We start from the raw sequence: 20,662 nt of genomic DNA on the forward strand, positions 1-20,662 counted from the left end.
CTCCAAAAGTGATCCTGTTAGTATGATTATATTTGTAGTTCTTCTTTTGGTTAACTCCAAATCTTTGAACAATATGGCTTTTTCTCTTTTTCATGATTATTGCCTTTAGATATTATCTATCTGCTCCCCATCATGAAAACTGAAAAATGTATCTTGCACGATCCATGTTTCTTTTTGTTTTTCACTGTTACATATTATTGTTTTGCTATTTTAGAATCGTACCTATCCTTGTTCACTACTAGCTGTTAAGATGCCTAATATTTCTTCTGTTGGCTATCTTTTTCACTTTGAGTAATCTATTTAGCCCTCTATTTCTCTACCTATCAATAGTTTTCCTATTAATTAACATCAGAAAATCTGGAAACCTGTTTCCTTCCATGTGTCTTCTTCTCTCTCTAGCTCCTAAATTCAGTAAGCTCTCTCACTCATTTGACTTTTCTCAGTGTATAATATTTGCATTCTGTTCTGTAACTTTATTTATATCTTGAAATACTTACTCTATAATTTGAATCTAAATTTTTTTTACTATTAAAAAGAATAAAACATATTATGATTGTGTAAATAATGTTTAGAAAAGAACTGAAGTGGAAATAGGAAAGGTAATTCTATGTCACAAACATGTATTGCTTAACAAAGAATTACCTAGTGTTCCGACCAAACAGTCTCTTTCTTTACTCTCCATTTCTCAAAATCATGATACATTTCAGCTTGTTTCATGTTTACATTGTAACTTATACAGCTTTTGGATTTCCTGGAGTTTTAGCTACCTTCATTATTTCTTGACAAAAAGGACACAGGACACATGTATCTTTATTCTTAACACTGTGATTACTCATTTAGTATTTGGTAAACTATATTCATTTTCTTCTTATAAATATTCTTTAAAAGTACTCTGACTTCCTGGTATACTTTACAAAAATTAGTTTCTTTTCACTGCTCTATTGAGTTAGAAGAACTTTTTGGATCCCATATCTTCCTTTTTTCAGAATTCATTCTTTTTTTCTTTTGCTGGAGTGTATTTTCAAGTAACTTTTTCAAAAGGAGTTCACAAAAGGTATGGAAAATATTTTCATAGTCCATACACTTTGAGAAGCTTTTCTCCATTCTCCTTCAAGCCAACACAATATTACTTTCTTCCTTCAGTTTGTATGCCTTTTTCAAGAAGAACCCATAGACAAGATAGACAGATCCATTGATAAGGCAAAGGCACATTAATAGGCCCATCTGTAAGTAAAATGTACCTGTATGAAAAAATAAGTGTTAGCCAAATGTTCTGTTCGCTTACTTAAGACCATTAATTTTTCTAGGACTTGGTATTTTTCTGGCTATGAGACTTTTTATCCTCTTCTTATTCACATGTAAGGATAAAAGAAACAGTAAGATAGAAGATAATTCCTTATTCTTTACATCTTATTATAAAAATATACCCGGAAGGAAGAACCAAAAAGTGTACATTACATGTGTGGCAAAAGGCTGTAACAAACATGTTGCTCTTTTAAAAAATACCTATATTTTCCCCTAGGGCCCTGGTCTTTCATAAGTGTCATCACTTTTTTGCGTAGTTGCTTATCAGTAAAGTGGCTAATTATTCCCACAAGAGAATAGGGGCCCGAGCAAATATCCATCACTGAAGCTTCTGTAGTTTGAATGGAAAGTTCTGAAACCTCTGCAAATATGGGCCAACAACTGCCCTCATTCTGGTTTTGCGCTGCTACTCACCTGCTATCTATCTCTTCTTTTTTTGTTTTCATTTAGAGATCTGTTGTTGTGCAGTGGCTAAGTCGTGTCTGACTATTTGTGACCCCATGGACTGCAGCACACCAGACTTTCCTGTGGTTCACCATCTCCCAGAGCTTGCTCAAACTCAGGTCCATTGAGTTGGTGATGCCATCCAACCGTCTCATCCTCTGTCATCCCCTTCTGCTCTTGTCCTCAATCTTTCCCAGCTTTAGGGTCTTTACCAGTGAGTTGGCTCTTTGCAGCAGGTGACCAAAGTATTAGAGTTTCTGTTTTAGCATCAATCCTTCTAATGCATATTCAGGGTTGGTTTCCTTTAGGACTGACTGGTTTGATTTCCTTTCTGACCAAGGGACTCTCAAGAGCCTTCTCCAGCACTGCACTTCGAAAGCATCACTCTTTGGTGCTCAGTCTTCTTGATGGTCTAACTTTCACATCCGTACATGACTACTGGAAAAACAACAGCTTTAACTACACAGACCTTTGTCAGCAAAGTGATATCTCTGCTTTTTAACACACTGTCTAGATTTGTCTTAGCTTTTCTTCCAAGCATCTTTTAATTTTGGAAATCTTATTAATTCCATGAGAACTGCATCCTGTTAGGGAAATTTGTGTTAAGGACTTATTGTGCTTCATAATACAAAGATTCTTCTTGGGTTCCAGAAACAACCATATTTCAATTTAAAAAATGAATGAGTAATGGGGCATTAAAATATTGATTATTATATCTGATCTAATGGTCTTATTATCTAGCAGATATGCTTCTAAGTTAAAGGACTTTTAAAATTTCCAAATGTCAGATAAAATAAATGTTTAACTATTCATCTACTCAAAGCCTCCTTGACTCTCATCTATTTCAGTAAATATTTACTGAGTATTTATTATGCCTTATGTAATGTGGTTGTCACTAGGGACATAATTATAGCAAGAAAAGATAAATCCTTGCCTTCCCATAGTTTACATCCTACTGAGAGAAGATGTGGAGAAGTAAATTAGCAGTTGTTAATTCTACTGCTAACTTACTGAAATTTTAAATGACATTTCATTTATTTTAATTTTATTACCATATCCTTAATCAAACACTTTAAGTCTCCTGATGGATAAATATAAGGAGGATTTAATATGTGATAAAGCAATGGTAATAGAACATTATATAAATGTAATCTAATGAAATAAAATAACTCCAATGATAAATTTATTTTCAAAATAAGCCTTACTAATTCTAAATTTACCACCCTTTTGAACAGAACTCGAGTCTATATTGGTGGAAGACCACACGCAGTTTACATTCCTCATGGGGGTGATCCTGGCAAGTATTTTAATTTATTTGATGAAATGCCCATACTCTTTCAGTAACTCACAATTAGAATTCTTCCCCTTACTTATTCCAGGCATCAAAATTAAAGTATGAGTACTAAATACTGTTCTCATTTCTAAAACATATTCTTGTAACCTCAATAGCTAATCTAAGATGGGTAAAAACTATCATATTGATAGAGAAGACTAAAATTTCCAGTCAGGGTTGGATATTAATAGCTTTCCCAGTTCCGCCTACTCCCAATCCACAAAAAGAACTCAACAAAAAATTAACTTTGCTTTAAGAAATCCTTGAAGACTTTTCCCAAAACAATTTGCCTTACTTAGTCGACTGACCCTCTCTCTACTTTTTTTCAGCTTGATTCTTTAAGACTTCCCTTTCTTACAAGATTCCTCCTTACCCAGAACTCAAATCTTTGCTTCCTTCAGCTAAACATGGACAGCTCTGGGTAGGTTCTCACATGCTTACACCCATGCTTGGACCTTGGAAAGTGAAAGTCACTCAGTCATGTCCGAGTCTTTGCGACCCCATCAACCGTCCATGGAATTCTCCAGGCCAGAATACTGTGGGTAGCCTTTCCCTTCTCCGGGGGATCTTCCCAACCCAAGGATTGAACCCAGGTCTCCTGCATTGCAGGCAGATTCTTTACCAGCTGAGCCACAAGGGAAGCTCAAGAATACTGGAGTAGGTAGCCTATCCTTTCTCCAGGGGATCTTCACGACCCAGGAATCAAACCAGGGTCTCTCGCATTGCAGGCGGATTCTTTACCAACTGAGCTATCAGGGAAGCCCAACTAAAGTCAGAACCATAGTACCCTTGTTCACCTGGATGACTGAACCATAAAATATTGACTGATGAAAGGGTACTGCAAGGTCCTTCATAATTTCCATTAAAAATAATGTCAGAGGATATCCAGCTTATTGTGCTGTTTTGGGCCTCTGGGACATGATACTATATCTGAATGAGAAGGTAAACTTTGTATGTTTAAGGATCAACTGTCAAGCATGTATTGACTCCATTGCTAACCCCTAGCTCCTGTTACATAGAAATTGTTTTGATGGTAACAGGATCATGAACTATTTGGAAAAGCTATTTAAGAGAGTAGCATTAAAACATCTATATTACCATATGTAAAGCAGATATCCAGTGAAAATGTACTGTATGATGCAGGGAGCTCAAAGCTGATGCTCTATGACAACCTAGAGGGGTGGGATGGGGGGTGGGAGGCGGGAGGGAGGTTTAAGAAGGAGGGGATATATGTATGCCTATGGCTGATTCATCTTGATATATGGCAGAAACCAGCACAATATTGTAAAGCAATTATCCTCCAGTTAAAAATAAATTAAAAAAAAAAAAAAGCTGTTTAAGGAGAGGAGCTAAAGTGCTGCTTCCTAGCATTGAAATCAATTACTGCTGCTTCCTAGCATTGAAATCAAACCAGAGGACTGCAGAGAACGATGCGGCATTTCAACTTATGCCCGTCCACGTTCAATTCCATAGCAAACTGGGCCAGGAGAAATGCTTTGAAAAGAGCACAGGGTTGTATGTATGTGGCTGAGTTGCTTTGCTGTGCACCTAAAACTATCACATTGTTAATTGGCAATACTCCAATATAAAATAACAGGTTGGTTTTTTTTTTTTTTTTACAAAAGAGCACAAAGTTGGATATTTATTCATTTTAGGTAGAAACAGTTACGTATTCACATTTTGAGAACAGTTAGTTACAGGAGATTCATTGTAGGAATATAATGCAATCAAATTCACAAAGCAGCTTTACTTTTACTCAGAAGAAACTTCTCAGGCTTAAGGGACTGCCTATATTAAAAGGGTGAATAAAGAAAACGAGACTCGTCAAAAGGAATTCATTGAGCATCCACAGGCTTTCTGTCATCAGAGACAAGTCGTCTTGTGGTCACCACCAAATATTTGGCCTTTTTCTCTTTATTTGACTCACACCCAATTTGATAATACCTTATGTCATTTCAGCCTTAAATATTAAAATAGCAGTTGGGTGGCTCAGCAGTAAATAATCCGCCTGCATTGCAGGAGATGTGGGTTTGATCCCTGGGTCGGGAAGATCCCCTGGAGGAGGAAATGGCAACCCCCTCCAGTAATCTTGCCTGGAGAGTTCCATGGACAGAGGAGCCTGGTGGGCTATAGTCTGTGGGGTCACAGAGTTAGATACAACGTTATGACTAAACAACAATATAAAAATCTCAGAATAGAAATCATATGATATTCACAGATATTTTATGTTTAGCATTTTTTTTTGAAAATTAGGTAAGTCATTATTGACTTTGCTTAGGAAGACGTTGAAAAGGTAAATTGATTATCTTTTCTCACAGTATATAATGAATAGATAACTGAAAAGCTGGATTGCCCAGATAGAGAAGAAGGAAGTTTCTTCAATGGTAAGCTTTCAAATTATATTGCATGAATTTTCTGCATGACTTCCCTCCCTTCTGTAATGAAGCTTTTCAGAAATGTAATCAGAGTGGTTCAGAAAGTAAATGGAAATAAAATCTGTGAAATGTAAAGTGATTTTCAGTGCCTGAAACATGAACCAGAAAATGGAGCTATAACAACTCCAAAGTCAGGCTCCCTGAGTTGAAATCTGGGCTTTATTTACTAAGTATGTCATACTAGACCACTAACTTGACCTGTCTATGTCTTAGTTTACTTATTCATTAATACTCTCTAGTAACAGTGACTAAATTAGTCATTTTGTCTGAAGACAAAATGAGATTTTTACCAGCAAAATTCTTAGAATTTCCCTCATGCTCAGTAAGCCCTTAACAAATGTTTCTAGGGAAGTCACAGAATCTCAGCCCTTGGAGGCAAATAAAGGTCACCCTGCTCAGCTCCTGCTCCAGTGCTGGGACCCTCTTGCCAATACCTCTGGCATGTTGGATGGTGAACAGCTGGATTTAAACAATTAGTAATTTGGCTTTGTGTGGTGTGTGTGCATATATGTTGTGTGCACACACAGGTGCTTGACTTTCAACAGGATAAACACACAGGCATACTTTTATTGCTACCTCCTACATCCAGCCTCCGTGTACAGAGAAAGGGAGTCCCTACCTAGAGGCGTGCTGCTCCGTAACTCGATGACTCTGCAGTTGTCAGTGCAGGCGAATAAGGAAGGAGGGAAAAGAGAATGCAGGTAACTCCCAGAAGCCTGAAGGCCCCCTAGAAGCCAGAATGGTCTCCAGGAGAAAAATTAGAGTTTAAAAGACCGATGACATCTGGATGACCACCTGTCATCCAAACCATTTTGAAAGTAAAAGGGGCAGTGTTAACAAGTATGCTGGGAGGACAGGTGTAAACCAGGAGTCTCGTGCGCAAGTGAGAACGTGCAGCCGTGCTGGTGGATACCCACCATTGTGAGGGACACGTGTACGTCTGTTTGCTGTGGGAGGGGCTGGGTATCTTTACAAACTTTAAAAAAGGAAACCTGACAATATCTGTCAAAACCTGTTTTGAGTTACTCTTTGACTTGGTGATTCTGTTATTAGTTAATGGAGATTTTTCCTCTTATGAATCACTAAAACTATATGTATTAGTTGAATCATTTGAAATTTCTAGATTTGTCCATTTGTGACATATTAAAGGAGCAATTGCATATAGTTTAATAAAATGACCAGGAGTTGATCTTGGTGTTGTGGGGTCTGAAACTTATGGAATTTGGAGACCTTCCTAAAAATTGTTTTTGTATCATCCTTTTCTTAATTTTACAAAAATGTTTGACTCTGATAACACATATTCCCAGGATCGTGAAAGGCCTAGGGCAACTGAAGGCTCCTAAAGCTTACGCTCTACCACACACATATTTTATTTAATGTTTTAAAAAATAGGACACAGTTCTTGTCCAGGCTTGAATAAGAATAGAACTGACATATAATACATTTGGGGATATAAATTAGTACAAGAGTTCTAAAAATCAGTTTGCTAATATGAATCAAGAACCTTAATCCTTTTTACTCTTTAAATCCCAAAAATGTCACTTTTGGGAATTTATCCTGTGAAAATAATCTGAAATAGCTTCATTTTTTAACATTTAGCTCTATGATCCATTTGGAATTAGGCGTAATATATGATGTGAGATCCAGTTCCAGGTTTGTCTTTTTCCAAATGGCTATCCAACATAATTTATTTTAAAAGTCCATCTTTATATCAGTGATGAGATGGAACCATTTTCATACATTAAATTTCCATACATATTTGAGTATACTTTTGTATATCTATTGACTGCCATTGGTTTGTCTGGCTATTCATTCCCTAACACCTTAATTAATTATGGAGGATATGTAAATTATTTTAATATCTGGAGATGGTATTAAACTTCTTCCCACTTCACATAACTCTTTTTGTTTCCATTTTTTTCTTAATTTTAAGTTCAAGTATAATAAAGATAAGTTGTTTATTCTAACTAGCACCAATGCTGAAAATTTCAAAAAGTTAAACATTTGGTGTCTGGGAAAGATAGTCTTTCTCGAACTTCAGAGGTTCTACATGTAAAGTAACTCATGATTTTACAGTAATTTCCTCTTGATTTGTTTCAAGTTGGTTGTCCTTTCCTGTCCTGTCTTTCTTCCTCCTTTTTTCCTCTTCTTTCTTTTTCTGCTTGCTCTTTTCTTTTTCCTCCAACCTTCATTTCTTCTTTTCAGAGCAGACTTACCAAAGAAAAATTTGATGATATTAGTATATCTTTTAAATTTAGGTCTTCTTATGCTGCCTTGCTGTTTACCTTTTGTAGCAGAGCAGTTTATTTTGAATAAAATGCTATTGCAGAGGGAAAATGTTGTTTCAGAAGAGCTTTTACTATGCATTTGACCATATAATCATCATAGAAAGACTTTCAAATGCATAATGTAAAAATTACAATTTTCATGCTTTTTGATTAGATACTATGTTAAAAATGAAACAGTTGAAACATTTAAAAAATAGACATGATATTCCAGCCCCAAAGTGTCTTCTATAAGGCAATATTTTGAAATCTTAAAATAAGACATAAAAATATACTAGCACAAATTATAGAACTACTTTTCAATTCTTGTTCATGTCTAACCAGTAAATTTGAAGAAAAGGTAATGAATTCTATTGAGAGGAAAAGAATTGACCCAGGATTGTGAGCAAACAGGACTTTTGAGCAGAGAGGAATAAAGAGCTAGAAAGACTGAGATTCAAGGAAGCCTTTGATGAGAATGAAATGAGAGAAAGAGTATTAGAAGAGGGAGCTATCTTAAATTGGGATATAGGTTCCAAGGCAGAGTTTTTCCTGTAAGAATTTATTGGAGAATGCTCTTAGGAATAACTCGTGTGCGGGAGAGAGAAAAGGAGACTCGGGAAGGGGAAAAAGAGTCATAGAATCACAGTAGAGACCTCAGGCAATTTTACGGAGCGTTCTGGGACCTGGTAGGCTCTCTAATTGAGACAAAGGGGCCCAAACCTCTGTATCAACTGTCATTAAATGTGGAACGTTCTTCAAAAGGAGACTTAACTTTGATTGGGGCAGCTCCCTTTGACTGAGGGCAATTACCAAAGACAGCCTGGCCGCTGGAGGAATGGGTACCCTGTTCTGGAAAGGGAGGTCCAGCCATCTACCACAGCAGCTGTCATTGATTTGGGGGGAATATTGAGATTAGCAGTGCTGGGAAGACAGGATTTGAAATGTTGTTGTTGTTCAGTCACTAAGTCATGTCCAACTCTTTGCAACCCCATGGACTGCAGCATGCGAGGCTCCTCTGTCCTCCACTATCTTCTGGAGTTTGCTCAAATTCATGTCCTTTGAGCCAGTGATACTCTCTAACCATTTCATCCTCTGTGGCCCCCTTTTTGCCTTCATCCTTTCCCAGTATCAGGATCTTTTTCAATGAGTCAGCTTTTCACATCAGGTGGCCAAAGTATTGGAGCTTCAGCATTAGTCCTTCCAGTGAAACATTCAGGGTTGATTTCCTTTAGGATTGACTGGTTTGACTTCCTTGCTGTCCAAGGGACTCTCAAGAGTTCTATTACTCTTTTAAAAAAGCACACTCCTCCATTTCAACTTTTACATTTTCTTTACAACCCAAAGGAATAGTAACATTTCTTTCAGTTATATCTTTCCATTATTATTATTTTGATTGCCCTTATGCAGAGATTGGGCCACATGTGACTATATTTAAATAAATTTTGGAATAGAATTAATTGTGATACCGAGAAGGGAAAAATATGTAAACAGAAGATGGTAGATTTACTAGGAAAAGAAAGGCAATTGAAAAATGGTTGTTTTGAAGAAGTAGAAATAAAAGCAGATCGAATGGGACAGAGAGTGGAGTTGTAGGTTTGTCACCAGGGATTAAAATGTCTTCTAGGACACTAAGAGATGGAACAATTTAGGAATTAACAAACTTTTTCCATAAAGGGCCAGACAGCAAATACTTTAGGCTTTTGGCGTTTCCTGGTCTACTCAACTTCACTATCATTCTGCTAAATCAGCCATAGACAATATATAATTGAATGTATGTAACTGTGTTCCAATAACATTTTATTTGCAAGAAAACAAGAGGGCCAGGTTTGGTTTGCCAGCCACAGTTTATGGATTTCTGGTTTAGATGATGAAAAAGACCATTGCCTATCTTATTACATTGACTTGTAACAAATATTTTCAAAGATTCCAAATAAAATTGACAAAAGAAGACACAAAAGAAAAGCCCAAATAGGGTAGCCATTATGTAACTAAATAATCCCGTCAATTTTGTTACATGGTTAATATTGTATACATAGGTTTTCGTTTCATGATTTATTAATTTTTCATCTTCCATTTTTATATTCTTACTTCTAAATACTGAGTTCCTAAGATGGAAGCAAAAATTAATCCAGTCAATATATGCCACCCCGATAAATTCAGACAGATTTTGGCAAAGACATCTTAAAAAGTAGCCAGTCTCATAAGAAATGTAGCAGTAATCCAAAAGTAATAGATTAGACTTCTGAAATATACATGTGATACGTGTCTTTCCGCTTAATTTGTGTGATTCTTGACAAATCTTTTACCTTCTGTTCTTTATTATTCAACTGTCCAATAAAAACACCTTTGATACTTTTCCAGAGTTTTGAAATCTACATGACACATTTTAAACTCCTTTGAAAAGGATGTTCAATGCCTTTTTGGAATAAGGCAGTATTTTCCACATTCAAGTTGCTGCCTGGCCAAATCCACAAACAGGAATTTTATTAAAGAAAGTCTTCGTTGGATTGTAGGTGAGATGAGATGACCCTAATCATTGCGACTGTACAACCAATAGGAATTTACTCCAAACTTTCACTTATTCTTATAAATTGGGTCCTCAAATAATAAAAAGGGAGAATAAAAAGAGATGCCTTTATGTCACTTCTGTTTTTTTTTTTTTTTTTCCTTTGGTAAACATATGCTGTTGAATTATCTGTCAAGCATGCCAGAGCCTCATGAGCAAATTTGGGACTGAAAATCATGGAGGTAGATTTAACTTTCTGTTTCTCCTGGTAGAAGAGAGCAGAGGGTGAGTGGCAGACAGCAATAGCTTTGTTAACCTGACTCTGTAGATGAGATGATTATTGCCCGGAATGCAAACTTCTGGTTGGCTGTAAGAAAATGCCTTTTTCTCATTTCACTCACCAGCTTTCTCTCCCCATTTAAATGGTAATTATACATTTATAATGCATGGCAAATATGTCCAGTTTTCCTCAGAATCCTCTAGAAGCTCTGGAAACTAGTACTTTCATAATGAAGGTTACTATAACTCCACTCTTTTGGAGTGATTCTTTGCTTGGGAAGATCTTGGTTCTATTAATTTTCTTCTACCTTCACTTACTTGCCTGTTGTTTCCCCCCGCAAACCAGTAGGATATTTCCAATCAAATAGTGAACGCTAGCAAAAGGGAGTAATGATATTCAAGTCATGTAACGTAATATCTTCTAAGTATCTTTTAATTAGCTTGGAAGTTGTTGCATATTAACTGGGTGTTATTGCTTTCCCATAAATAAGTCAGACTAATTTCCAGAAAAATCACCCCCCCCTCCAAGTTTTTCCTTTTCAACATGGTATTCTTAGAAAATCTTAACTAAATCTAGTGGTTGACTCTGATCCTGAATCTTTCCTTTCCCCCTTCTTCTCTCTGTTCTTGGCATTTATTTAGTTCAAGATCTATGTTGGTATTCATGTCAGTGCCTATTGTTTGGACTTCCCTGGTGGCTCAGATGCTAAAGCATCTGTCTACAATGCGGGAGACCTGGGTTCAATTCCTGGGTTGGGAAGATTCCCTGGAGAAAGAAATGGCAACCCACTACAGTACTCTTGCCTTCAGTTCAGTTCAGTCACTCAGTTGTGTCCGACTCTTTGCGACCCCATGAACTGCAGCACGCCAGGCCTCCCTGTCCATCACCATCTCCCAGAGTGCACTCAAACTCACGTCCATTGAGTCAGTGATGCCATCCAGCCATCTCATCCTCAGTCGTCCCCTTTTCCTCCTGCCCCCAATCCCTCCCAGCATCAGAGTCTTTTCCAATGAGTCAACTCTTCACATGAGGTGGCCAAAGTACTGGAGTTTCAGCTTTAGCATCATTCCTTCCAAAGAAATTCCAGGGTTGATCTCCTCTAGAATGGACTGGTTGGATCTCCTTGCAGTCCCAGGGACTCTCAAGAGTCTTCTCCAACACCACACTTCAAAAGCACCAATTCTTCGGCACTCAGCTTTCTTCAAAGTTCAACTCTCATATGCATACGTGACCACTGGAAAAACCATAGCCTTGACTAGACAGACCTTTGTTGGCAAAGTAATGTCTCTGCTTTTGAATATGCTATCTATGTTGGTCATAACTTTCCTTCCAAGGAGTAAGCGTCTTTTAATTTCATGGCTGCAGTCACCATCTGCAGTGATTTTGGAGCCCCAAAAAATAAAGTCTGACACTGTTTCTACTGTTTCCCCATCTATTTCCCATGAAGTGATGGGACCAGATGCCATGATCTTCATTTTCTGAATGTTGAGCTTTAAGCCAACTTTTTCACTCTCCTCTTTCACTTTCATCAAGAGGCTTTTAGCTCCTCTTCACTTTCTGCCATAAGGGTGGTGTCATCTGCATATCTGAGGTTATTGATATTTCTCCCATTAGTATTTTATCTTGACCTTCCAAATAACTGGAATATAATAGAAACACAGCACAAGCTAATGACCTGGTGAAATTAATGATGCCAAGCCCTAAGTGTAAGTCCCTCAACAGATTCCTGACCCTAGTATTTTTTTTTTTTTTTGCAGGTCCAGTAGTTTTATTTTATTTTTATTTTTTTTTAATGACCTAGTATTTACTTACTATTTTTTCTATCAATATAAGTGTATATAGTGATACTTTCTGTCAAAAAGGTGTCTAAATCATTTTATATCAATAACTTTTTCTGACATCAAGGTCACTTTTATGTAAATTTCTATCAAATTCTTTAGGGAACAAGTATTTTTCTGCCAAGTTATAATACGCAGGATTAATAGTTGATATATAAAGATAAAAGTTCATAAAATATAATGCAGGGATTAACTTTTTTCTATTCAATATAAATGTATATAGTGATGCTTTCTGTCAAAAGGGTATCCAAATGAAATAGAACAACCTAAATGAGACTCTGTGAGGAATTTTTAAAAATCAGTGAAGGCAGTAACATTTTTCTAAAAGGGCCCTCCTAAAATGTGACAAGGCTTTTGGGGAGATGGGAGAGTTCAGGGGTCAGATTTACGAGATGTGTCTGGAATTAATTCACTGTAAGATCTCAAGTAAATTGCGAATATCTCTGAGCCTTGATTTCTTGCTGCGTATAGGAATAATGGGCTTCCCCAGTGACTCAGCAGTAAAGAATCTGCCTGTAACGCAGGAGACACAGGCTCAGTCCCTGGGTTGGGAAGATCTCCTGAGGGAGCACATGGCAAACCCACTCCAGTATTCTTGCCTGGAGAGTCCAATGGACAGAGGAGCCTGACGGGCTGCAGTCCATGGGGTCACAGAGTCAGACACGACTGAAGCGATTGGGCATGGCACATCAGTTCAGTTCCGTTGCTCGGTCGTGTCCAACTCTTTGTGACCCCATGGACTGCAGCCCGCCAGGCTTCCCTGTCCATCACCAGGTCCCGGATCTTGCTCAAACTCATGTCCATCGAGTCGGTGATGCCATCCAACCATCTCATCCTCGGTCATCCCCTTCTCATCCTGCCCTCAATCTTTCCCAGCATCAGGGTCTTTTCAAATGAGTCAGTTCTTCGCATCAGGTGGCCAAAGTATTGGAATTTCAGCTTCAGCATCAGTCCTTCCAAAGAATATTCAGGACTGATTTCCTTTAGGATAAGAATAACAATAACTACTTTGCAAGGAAATTGAGGGAAAATGTAGGAGAAGCTCTTAGAATATAATATGCAGTCAGTAAGTGGTAGCTCCTGGCCAACGGAAGGAGCCTGGCAAGATACTGCCACGAAGTAGAGTCTAGTCCCGGAACCAGCAAGATCTTAGGTTCTCTTCTCGGCCCAGCACTTTCGGGCTGTTTGCTCGCATGCTCAGTCATGTCTGACTCTTTGCAACTCTTTGGACTGTAGCTCACCAGGCTCTTCTCTCCATGGGATTTTCAGGCAGGAATACTGGAGTGGGTTGCCGTTTCGTCCTCCAGGGGATCTTCCTGACCCAGGGATCAAACCCACATCTCCTATCTCCTCGGTCTCCTGCACTGAAGGCAGATTCTTTACCTGCTGAGCCACTGGAGAAGCTTTTTGAGCTGTTTAATGCTAAGCAAATTATTTATTTTTTGGTGTTCACTTTGGTCTTTATTATAGATTTTACTATAGAGTAATAAAAATTGGATAATTAGAGAGACTGATTATAAAGATTTTAATATATAATTAAAAACCCAACATGAATTAGCCATAGGTAAAAACCGAATTAAATGATGAAATATTATTGGTAGTAACTAAAAAAAATTCTAACACCCAAATGTTTACAGTGTTTGATTTGCAGTGGTGGGATTCAGAATAATTTTACTTTTTTACATTTTCTAAATTTCTTTAAAAAATATTTACTGTTTCATAATAAAAAAATAAAGTATACTTCAAAAATTATAATAAAACTCTCATAAATTTAAATTTATGAATTTTAAAGTTGAATCAGACTTTTTGCTTGCTTGTTAAGCAAATTATTTAAATACTAAGTCATTCTACAGGAAAGGGGAAAGCAATACTAAAAATGTTATTGCGAGAAGTAAGTTTTGTAGTGCCTGGCATATAGTAGATACTCAATAAATGGTTCTGTTATTGCCTATTATGTCCCTGTAGGTCTGTAGGTGCTGTAGAAACATATGGAAGAAACTTACAGGTTAACCTTTAGACACTTAAAATCTTTTGAGGAGGACAAGGTCTTAAGATATATAAGTTTAGATAGTACAAATAGTAGTATAGTCAAGTTCCACAACAGGGGTCCATAGGTGCCCCGGAGTTGAGTTAAAGTCTAGATAGCTCATATTTGTAGGGGTCAAGGAGAAGGCAGTGGCACCCCACTCCAGTACTCTTGCCTGGAAAATCCCATGGCTGGAGGAGCCTGGTAGGCTGCAGTCCATGGGGTCACTAACGACTAACCGACTTCACTTTCACTTTTCACTTGCATGCATTGGAGAGGGAAATGGCACCCCTCTCCAGTGTTCTTGCCTGGAGAATCCCAGAGACAGGGGAGCCCGGTGGGCTGCGGTCTATGGGGCCGCACAGAGTCGGACACGACTGACGCGACTGAGCAGCAGCAGCCGCAGTAAGCCCTTCACGGCAACAATCATGGCAGCTCAGTTGAGTTTGAAGCGTGGACAGGCAGAGATTAGAGCTGCTAGGGGATGGAGTTTGGGGGAAAGAAAGCAGAAGGATCGATGAACGCCATGAAGGTGGAAAAGCACAGTTCTACAGGAATAAACTAGTAAGCCAATTCTGTTTCTTTAATGCATAAGGAACAGGGAAGGGGCGTGATTAACCGCTGATGGTTGCTGGGCACTCGTTGCCTGACCCTGCCCTGAGGGCTGTGATTCACTAAATCCTCACAACAGCCCCATGAGAAAAGTCTTAGTGCTAGCTCCGCTGAATGTGTAAGGGAAAAGATGCTTGGGGCTGGTGCATGGGGATGACCCAGAAAGATGTTATGGGGAGGGAGGTGGGAGGGGGGATCATGTTTGGGAATGCATGTAAGAATTAAAGATTTTAAAATTTAAAAAATAAAAACTAAAATTAAAAAAAAAAAAAAAAGAACCTTAATAGTGCCTATACGGACACGACTGAGCGACTTTTCGCTTTCCTGCATTGGAGAAGGAAATGGCAACCCACTCCAGGGTCCTTGCCTGGAGAATCCCAGGGACGGGGGAGCCTGGTGGGCTGCCGTCTATGGGGCCACACAGAGTCGGACACGCCTGAAGCGGCTTAGCAGCAGCAGCAGCAGCGCCTATACGTGAAACAGAAAATGGTGCCCCTTCTTCTGAGCCTGCAGAAGCCCTGTTCTGAGGCATAGCTTGGTGAGCGGTGGGCTGCACGTTTACCCCTGCTCACTCCTCACCTGCGGTCACTCAGGACACCTCAGCCTCTACGAGTGCATGCAGCAGTCCCACGTAGTGTCTCAAAGCTGGGCGCGCTGGCTCTAGGGTCTGAGCTTGTAATCATGATACTGTGTAATGAGAAAGGCATCTGGCCCTTTTTCCTGGAGAACCTTGAAACCCCCACTTAGGAATTTGAGCTTCATTTTTAAAGTGAAAGGAGATGCTGACTTTATTTGGAAGAAATGTAGAAGCACGCTTTGGCAAAGGTGAAGAATAGCAATCACATTTGTAAGGAAATGTATCTTGATGGTATCATTGAGGGGAGAAGGACAGGAGATGGGATGAATGGATGGTTTAGAGAGGGGAGATGGAGGCAGGAAGACAATTTAGGAGAGTGCCAGTCATTCAAGTGGGCGCAGCTGACAGCATGAAATTGGGAGGAGACTTGAATGACGTTTTAGATTAGAATTCACAAACCTTCTTGATCATTTCAGGCTTCCCTGGCGGCCCAGATGGTAAAGAATCCACCTGCAATGCAGGAGACCTGTTTTTAATCCCTGGGTTGGGAAGATTCCCTGGAGGAGGGAATGGCTACCCACTCCAGAATTCTTGCCTGGCAAATTCCATGGACAGAGGGGCCCGGTGGGCTACAGTCCTTGGGGTGACAAAAAGTCGGACACAGTTGAGCAGCTGAGCATGGGAGGAACTCAGGCTTCAAAGAATATCATCACTACCCTGCATAATACCTAAAATTCCGCCACAGAAGATTAAGTTACATTCCCAGGTGGCTCAGTGGTAAAGAATCCACGTGTGGGGAACCCAAGAGATGCGGGTTCAATCCCTGGGTCAGAAATATCCCCTGGAGGTGGAAATGACAGGCCACTCCAGTATTCTTGCCTGGGAAATCCCATGGACAGAGGAGCCTCGTGGGCTATAGCACATGCGGTCGCAAAGAGTTGGACATGACTTAGCGACTAAACAACAAAAAAACCAACAAAGTATTGTTAAAATACTAAAGTTCTGTTAACATCAAATCCTAGTTTATCATATACATCAGTTTTTTTAAAAATGCCAATGACCTCTCATGATTTTTGTAGCAGTTTTCCAGTGAGGCTTGTAACATGAAGGCTGAGTGTGAGGCACTCTCTAGAGTGCATGAATGAAGACAAATTATATGCATTCAGTAGGATAAATGAGGGAAAATCACCCCACGCCTTCAACTCGGTTGGTTCCTAATACAAGCATTAGAGGGGCAGGGTGTGTGTGTGTGCGTGTGTGTTTTTTGGGACTTTAGATAAATGTTCTGATGGGAGACTGGTGGGAATATGTGAAGAAACTGAAGGTCATTGGTTTTTACAGAAAGTGAAAGAAAAGTTATTTAAATTTCTCCAGTCAAGAACTTTGATTATAGAAAGCCATAGATAGGGGACATATGCTACATTGGATTATTCACTGAGGAGAATTCATAGTAAGTACATTAATAAAATTTTAGATGAGACTCTTTGCTGTTCTATGTAAATAACTGTTGCAAAGAAGCTTTTATTCTGTAAGCATTCTTTATCATAGAAATTTACTGTTCTTAGTCTTAAAAAAGTTGTCCATAAACACTTTTGGAAAATGTCATTATAATTTAAATACCTATTGGAGTTAATTTTTTAAATAATTTTGCCTTATGGAATTCTAGAGCTCTAGCCCTTTATATTAATATTTCTTCTAACATATCTGCTGTATTACATAAATTTATACAAATCAATTCATCTCTGTGTCAGAACATAACTCCTTAAGGGCAAGGGTGGTATGTTATCATTGACATCACTATGTGTAATGCCTATCCCTGGTCTCTCTGACTTTTCTTCTTGTCCACTGACGTTTTCAAGAGTCAGCTTTTATAACCCCGCTGATGAAGGTGTAAGACGAGGGTTGTTGTTATTTAGTCGCTAAGTCGTGTCCAATCCTTTTGCAGTCCCGTGGACAGAGGAGCCTGGTGGGCCACCTGCATCTTTTTCATTGCAGATGGATTCTTTACTGCTGAGCCACCAAGGAATCCCGTAAGACAAGGTACACAAGCCATCAAAAAACTTAAAATCCAGTTGATGAGAGAAAAGTTACTAGAAATAGGTATTGAAGAAGGGAGTAACTAATAACTTACAAAATAGGTCCACAGTAATTGATATTTTGAAATGTTGATTACATTTTCATTCTTTCTTTAGCCATAGGTAAATTCGCTGGTGGCTCAGATGGTAAAACATCTGCCTGCAATAAGGGAGACCCGGGTTCAATCCCTGGGTTGGGAAGATCCCCTGGAGAAGGAAATGGCAACCCACTCCAGTACTCTTGCCTGGAAAATCCCATGGATGGAGGAGCCTGTAGTCCATGTGGTTGCAAAGAGTCGGACAGGACTGAGCAACTTCACTTTCACTTTCAAATTCTCAGTGATGTAGGCAAAGACATACACAATTGGGTTCAAAAGATGGGACAACATATAGTAACTCTCCTATTACTATTTCCTGTGCCCACTTGCTGTCTCTTTCCCTGTATTTTTGTTCTCACTAAATCTTTTTTCTGACGCGGACCCTTTATACCAACTCCTCATATTCATTTGTCAAAATGCTTTTTTTTTTCCCCCAATTTTTGTCTTAAATGCCACCTTCAAACACAGTTTCCTGGTCTCCCTTAAGCAACTGTTATCTCTTCCCTTTACATTTGCAGATCACTTTCCTTTCCCCTCTCTGTCGGTGGAAATTGTGTTTTATTGGATAGAATACAGAATTTCAGCTTTATCGCAGTTTGTGACGTCTGGAACACATATTGACCTCTCTCTGTCTCAGCTGCCTCATCTTTCAAATAGGGATAAAACTAGTTGTTTTTTACATAATTATGGGGCTATAACGTGATATCACAGGTAAAATACTTCCAGCACATAATGAATACTCAGTAAACAATGGCTGCACCTACAGTCCCTGGCATACATTAATAATAGGTGTGTGTGTTGCCTTGAATAATAATGATATTTGAATAAATGACAGGTTAATTTTGCTCTGAGTCCAATATGAACAAAGGGAGTTAGAAAAAGAGCAGGATAGGATGGATTTGATTGAATAAGCATTTATTGCATTTTGCTTTGTGGCCGGTCACTGGGCTTACCGTGTAAACAAGACAGACAACATCAGGGCAAAGGGGGGCTGTTGGTTAAAGGGTACAAATTCCCAGTTACAACAGTAAGTTCTGATGATCTAATGTGCAGCATGGTGACTATAGCTAATAATATCACATTATATACTGGAAAGTTACAAACAGAGTAGATCTTCAACGTTCTTGCCCCAAGAAAAGAATGATGTTTGTGCAAGGTGATGGATGTAACAGCTAGGGTCAGCATTTTGAAATATATGAGTATCAAATCAACACATTGTATACCTTAAACTTATGCACTGTTTTATATCAATTATATCTCAATAAAGCTGGAAAAAAAAAAAAAACCTGATCCCAGGATAAGTACAAAAGAAAGTGAAAAGTGAAGTCTCTCAGTTGTGTCCAACTCTCTGTGACCCCATGGACTTTAGCCTACCAGGCTTCTCCATCCATGGGATTCTCCAGGCAATAGTACTGGAGTGGGTTGCCATTTCCTTCTCCAAGTACAAAAGAAGTGAGGAGCAAACAAAAATAATTTAAAAATTGTGACACGGCTGGAAAGAACAAAAGGACTGAAATTGGGGGAAATTAAGGTGGTGAATGTACTTGAGATAAATAGCAAAGGCACCAGGGGAGTGGAGTTTAAACAGGGACCCAGGCATGATGAGGAACAGTCTGGGCAGGAGGAACATCCCAGCTGGGGACTCCAGAGTGAGCCAGAGCTCGGGGTTTTGGAGAAACTGAAGTTCAGCGGACTTCAGTTGGTTGGACTGAGCAAGAGTTAAGCTGGAAACATAGGCAGCGATCAGCTTATGTGGGAATTTATAGGGTATGGACGTAGCAGAAACAGAAGATATTAAGAACAGGCGGCAAGAATACACAGAACTATACAAAGAAGATTTTCATGATCCAAATAACCACGATAGTGTGATCACTCACCTAGAGACAGACATCCTGGAATGTGAAGTCAAATGGACCTTAGAAAGCATCACTACGAACAAAGTCCCTGGTTCTGGGAAAGATTGAAGGTGGGAAGAGGAGACAACACAGGATGAGATGGTTGGATGTCATCACTGTCTCTATGGACATGAGTTTGCATGAACTCTGGGAGTTGGTGATGGACAGGGAAGCCTGGTGGGCTGCAGTCCATGGGGTTGCAAAGAGTCAGACACAAGACTGAAAGACTGAACTGAACTGAACTGAAGAGCTTCCCGGGTGGCATCACTAGTAAAGAACCTGTCTGCCAAGGCAGGAGACATTAGAGACACAGGTTCAATCCCTAGGTCTGGAAGATCCCCTGGAGGAGTGTGTGGCAACCCACTCCAGTATTCTTACCTGAAAAATCCCATGGACCCAGGAGCCTGGCTGGCTGCAGTCCATGAGGTTGCAAACAGTCGGACACAACTGAATTGAATTAGCAGCAGGAGCAGCTTAGGTCATTAAAAGGAGTTTGGGTTGTTTTAGACGTGACTGAGAGGATCAGATTTCCAGCTGACTTTGCTGTTATTTAGTCACTCAGGCATGTTCAGCTCTTTGCAACCCCATGGACTGTAGCCTGCCTCCTCCAACCATGGGACTTTCCAGACAAGAATACTGGAGTGGGCTGCTGGTTCCTCCTCCAGTCAGCTCAATTTAAGTGAAACAGGAGAGCGAAAAAGTTGGCTTAAAGCTCAACATTCAGAAAACGAAGATCATGGCATCCAGTCCCATCACTTCATGGGAAATAGATGGGAAACAGTGGAAACAGTGGCAGACTTTATTTTGAGGGGCTCCAAAATCACTGCAGATGGTGATTGCAGCCATGAAATTAAAAGACGCTTACTCCTTGGAAGAAAAGTTATGACCAACCTAGATAGTATATTCAAAAGCAGAGACATTACTTTGCCGACTAAGGTCCGTCTAGTCAAGGCTGTGGTTTTTCCTATGGT

General features: G+C 39.2%; 1 protein-coding gene across 1 annotated transcript in view; it reads left to right on the top strand.

The window, feature by feature from the left end:
• Nucleotides 1–20,662, top strand: part of PTTG1IP2 (PTTG1IP family member 2) — an 86,827-nt gene that overhangs the window by 13,673 nt on the left and 52,492 nt on the right. Inside the window, exons 5-6 of the mRNA XM_042249122.2 lie at nt 2,985–3,046; nt 5,401–5,466. Coding sequence (XP_042105056.2) covers nt 2,985–3,046; nt 5,401–5,414 — 76 coding nt within the window. The 3' untranslated portion in view covers nt 5,415–5,466. The remainder of the gene's footprint in view (nt 1–2,984; nt 3,047–5,400; nt 5,467–20,662) is intronic.

This window comes from Ovis aries, chromosome 4, assembly GCF_016772045.2.
Source record: "Ovis aries strain OAR_USU_Benz2616 breed Rambouillet chromosome 4, ARS-UI_Ramb_v3.0, whole genome shotgun sequence".
Lineage (NCBI taxonomy): Eukaryota > Metazoa > Chordata > Mammalia > Artiodactyla > Bovidae > Ovis > Ovis aries.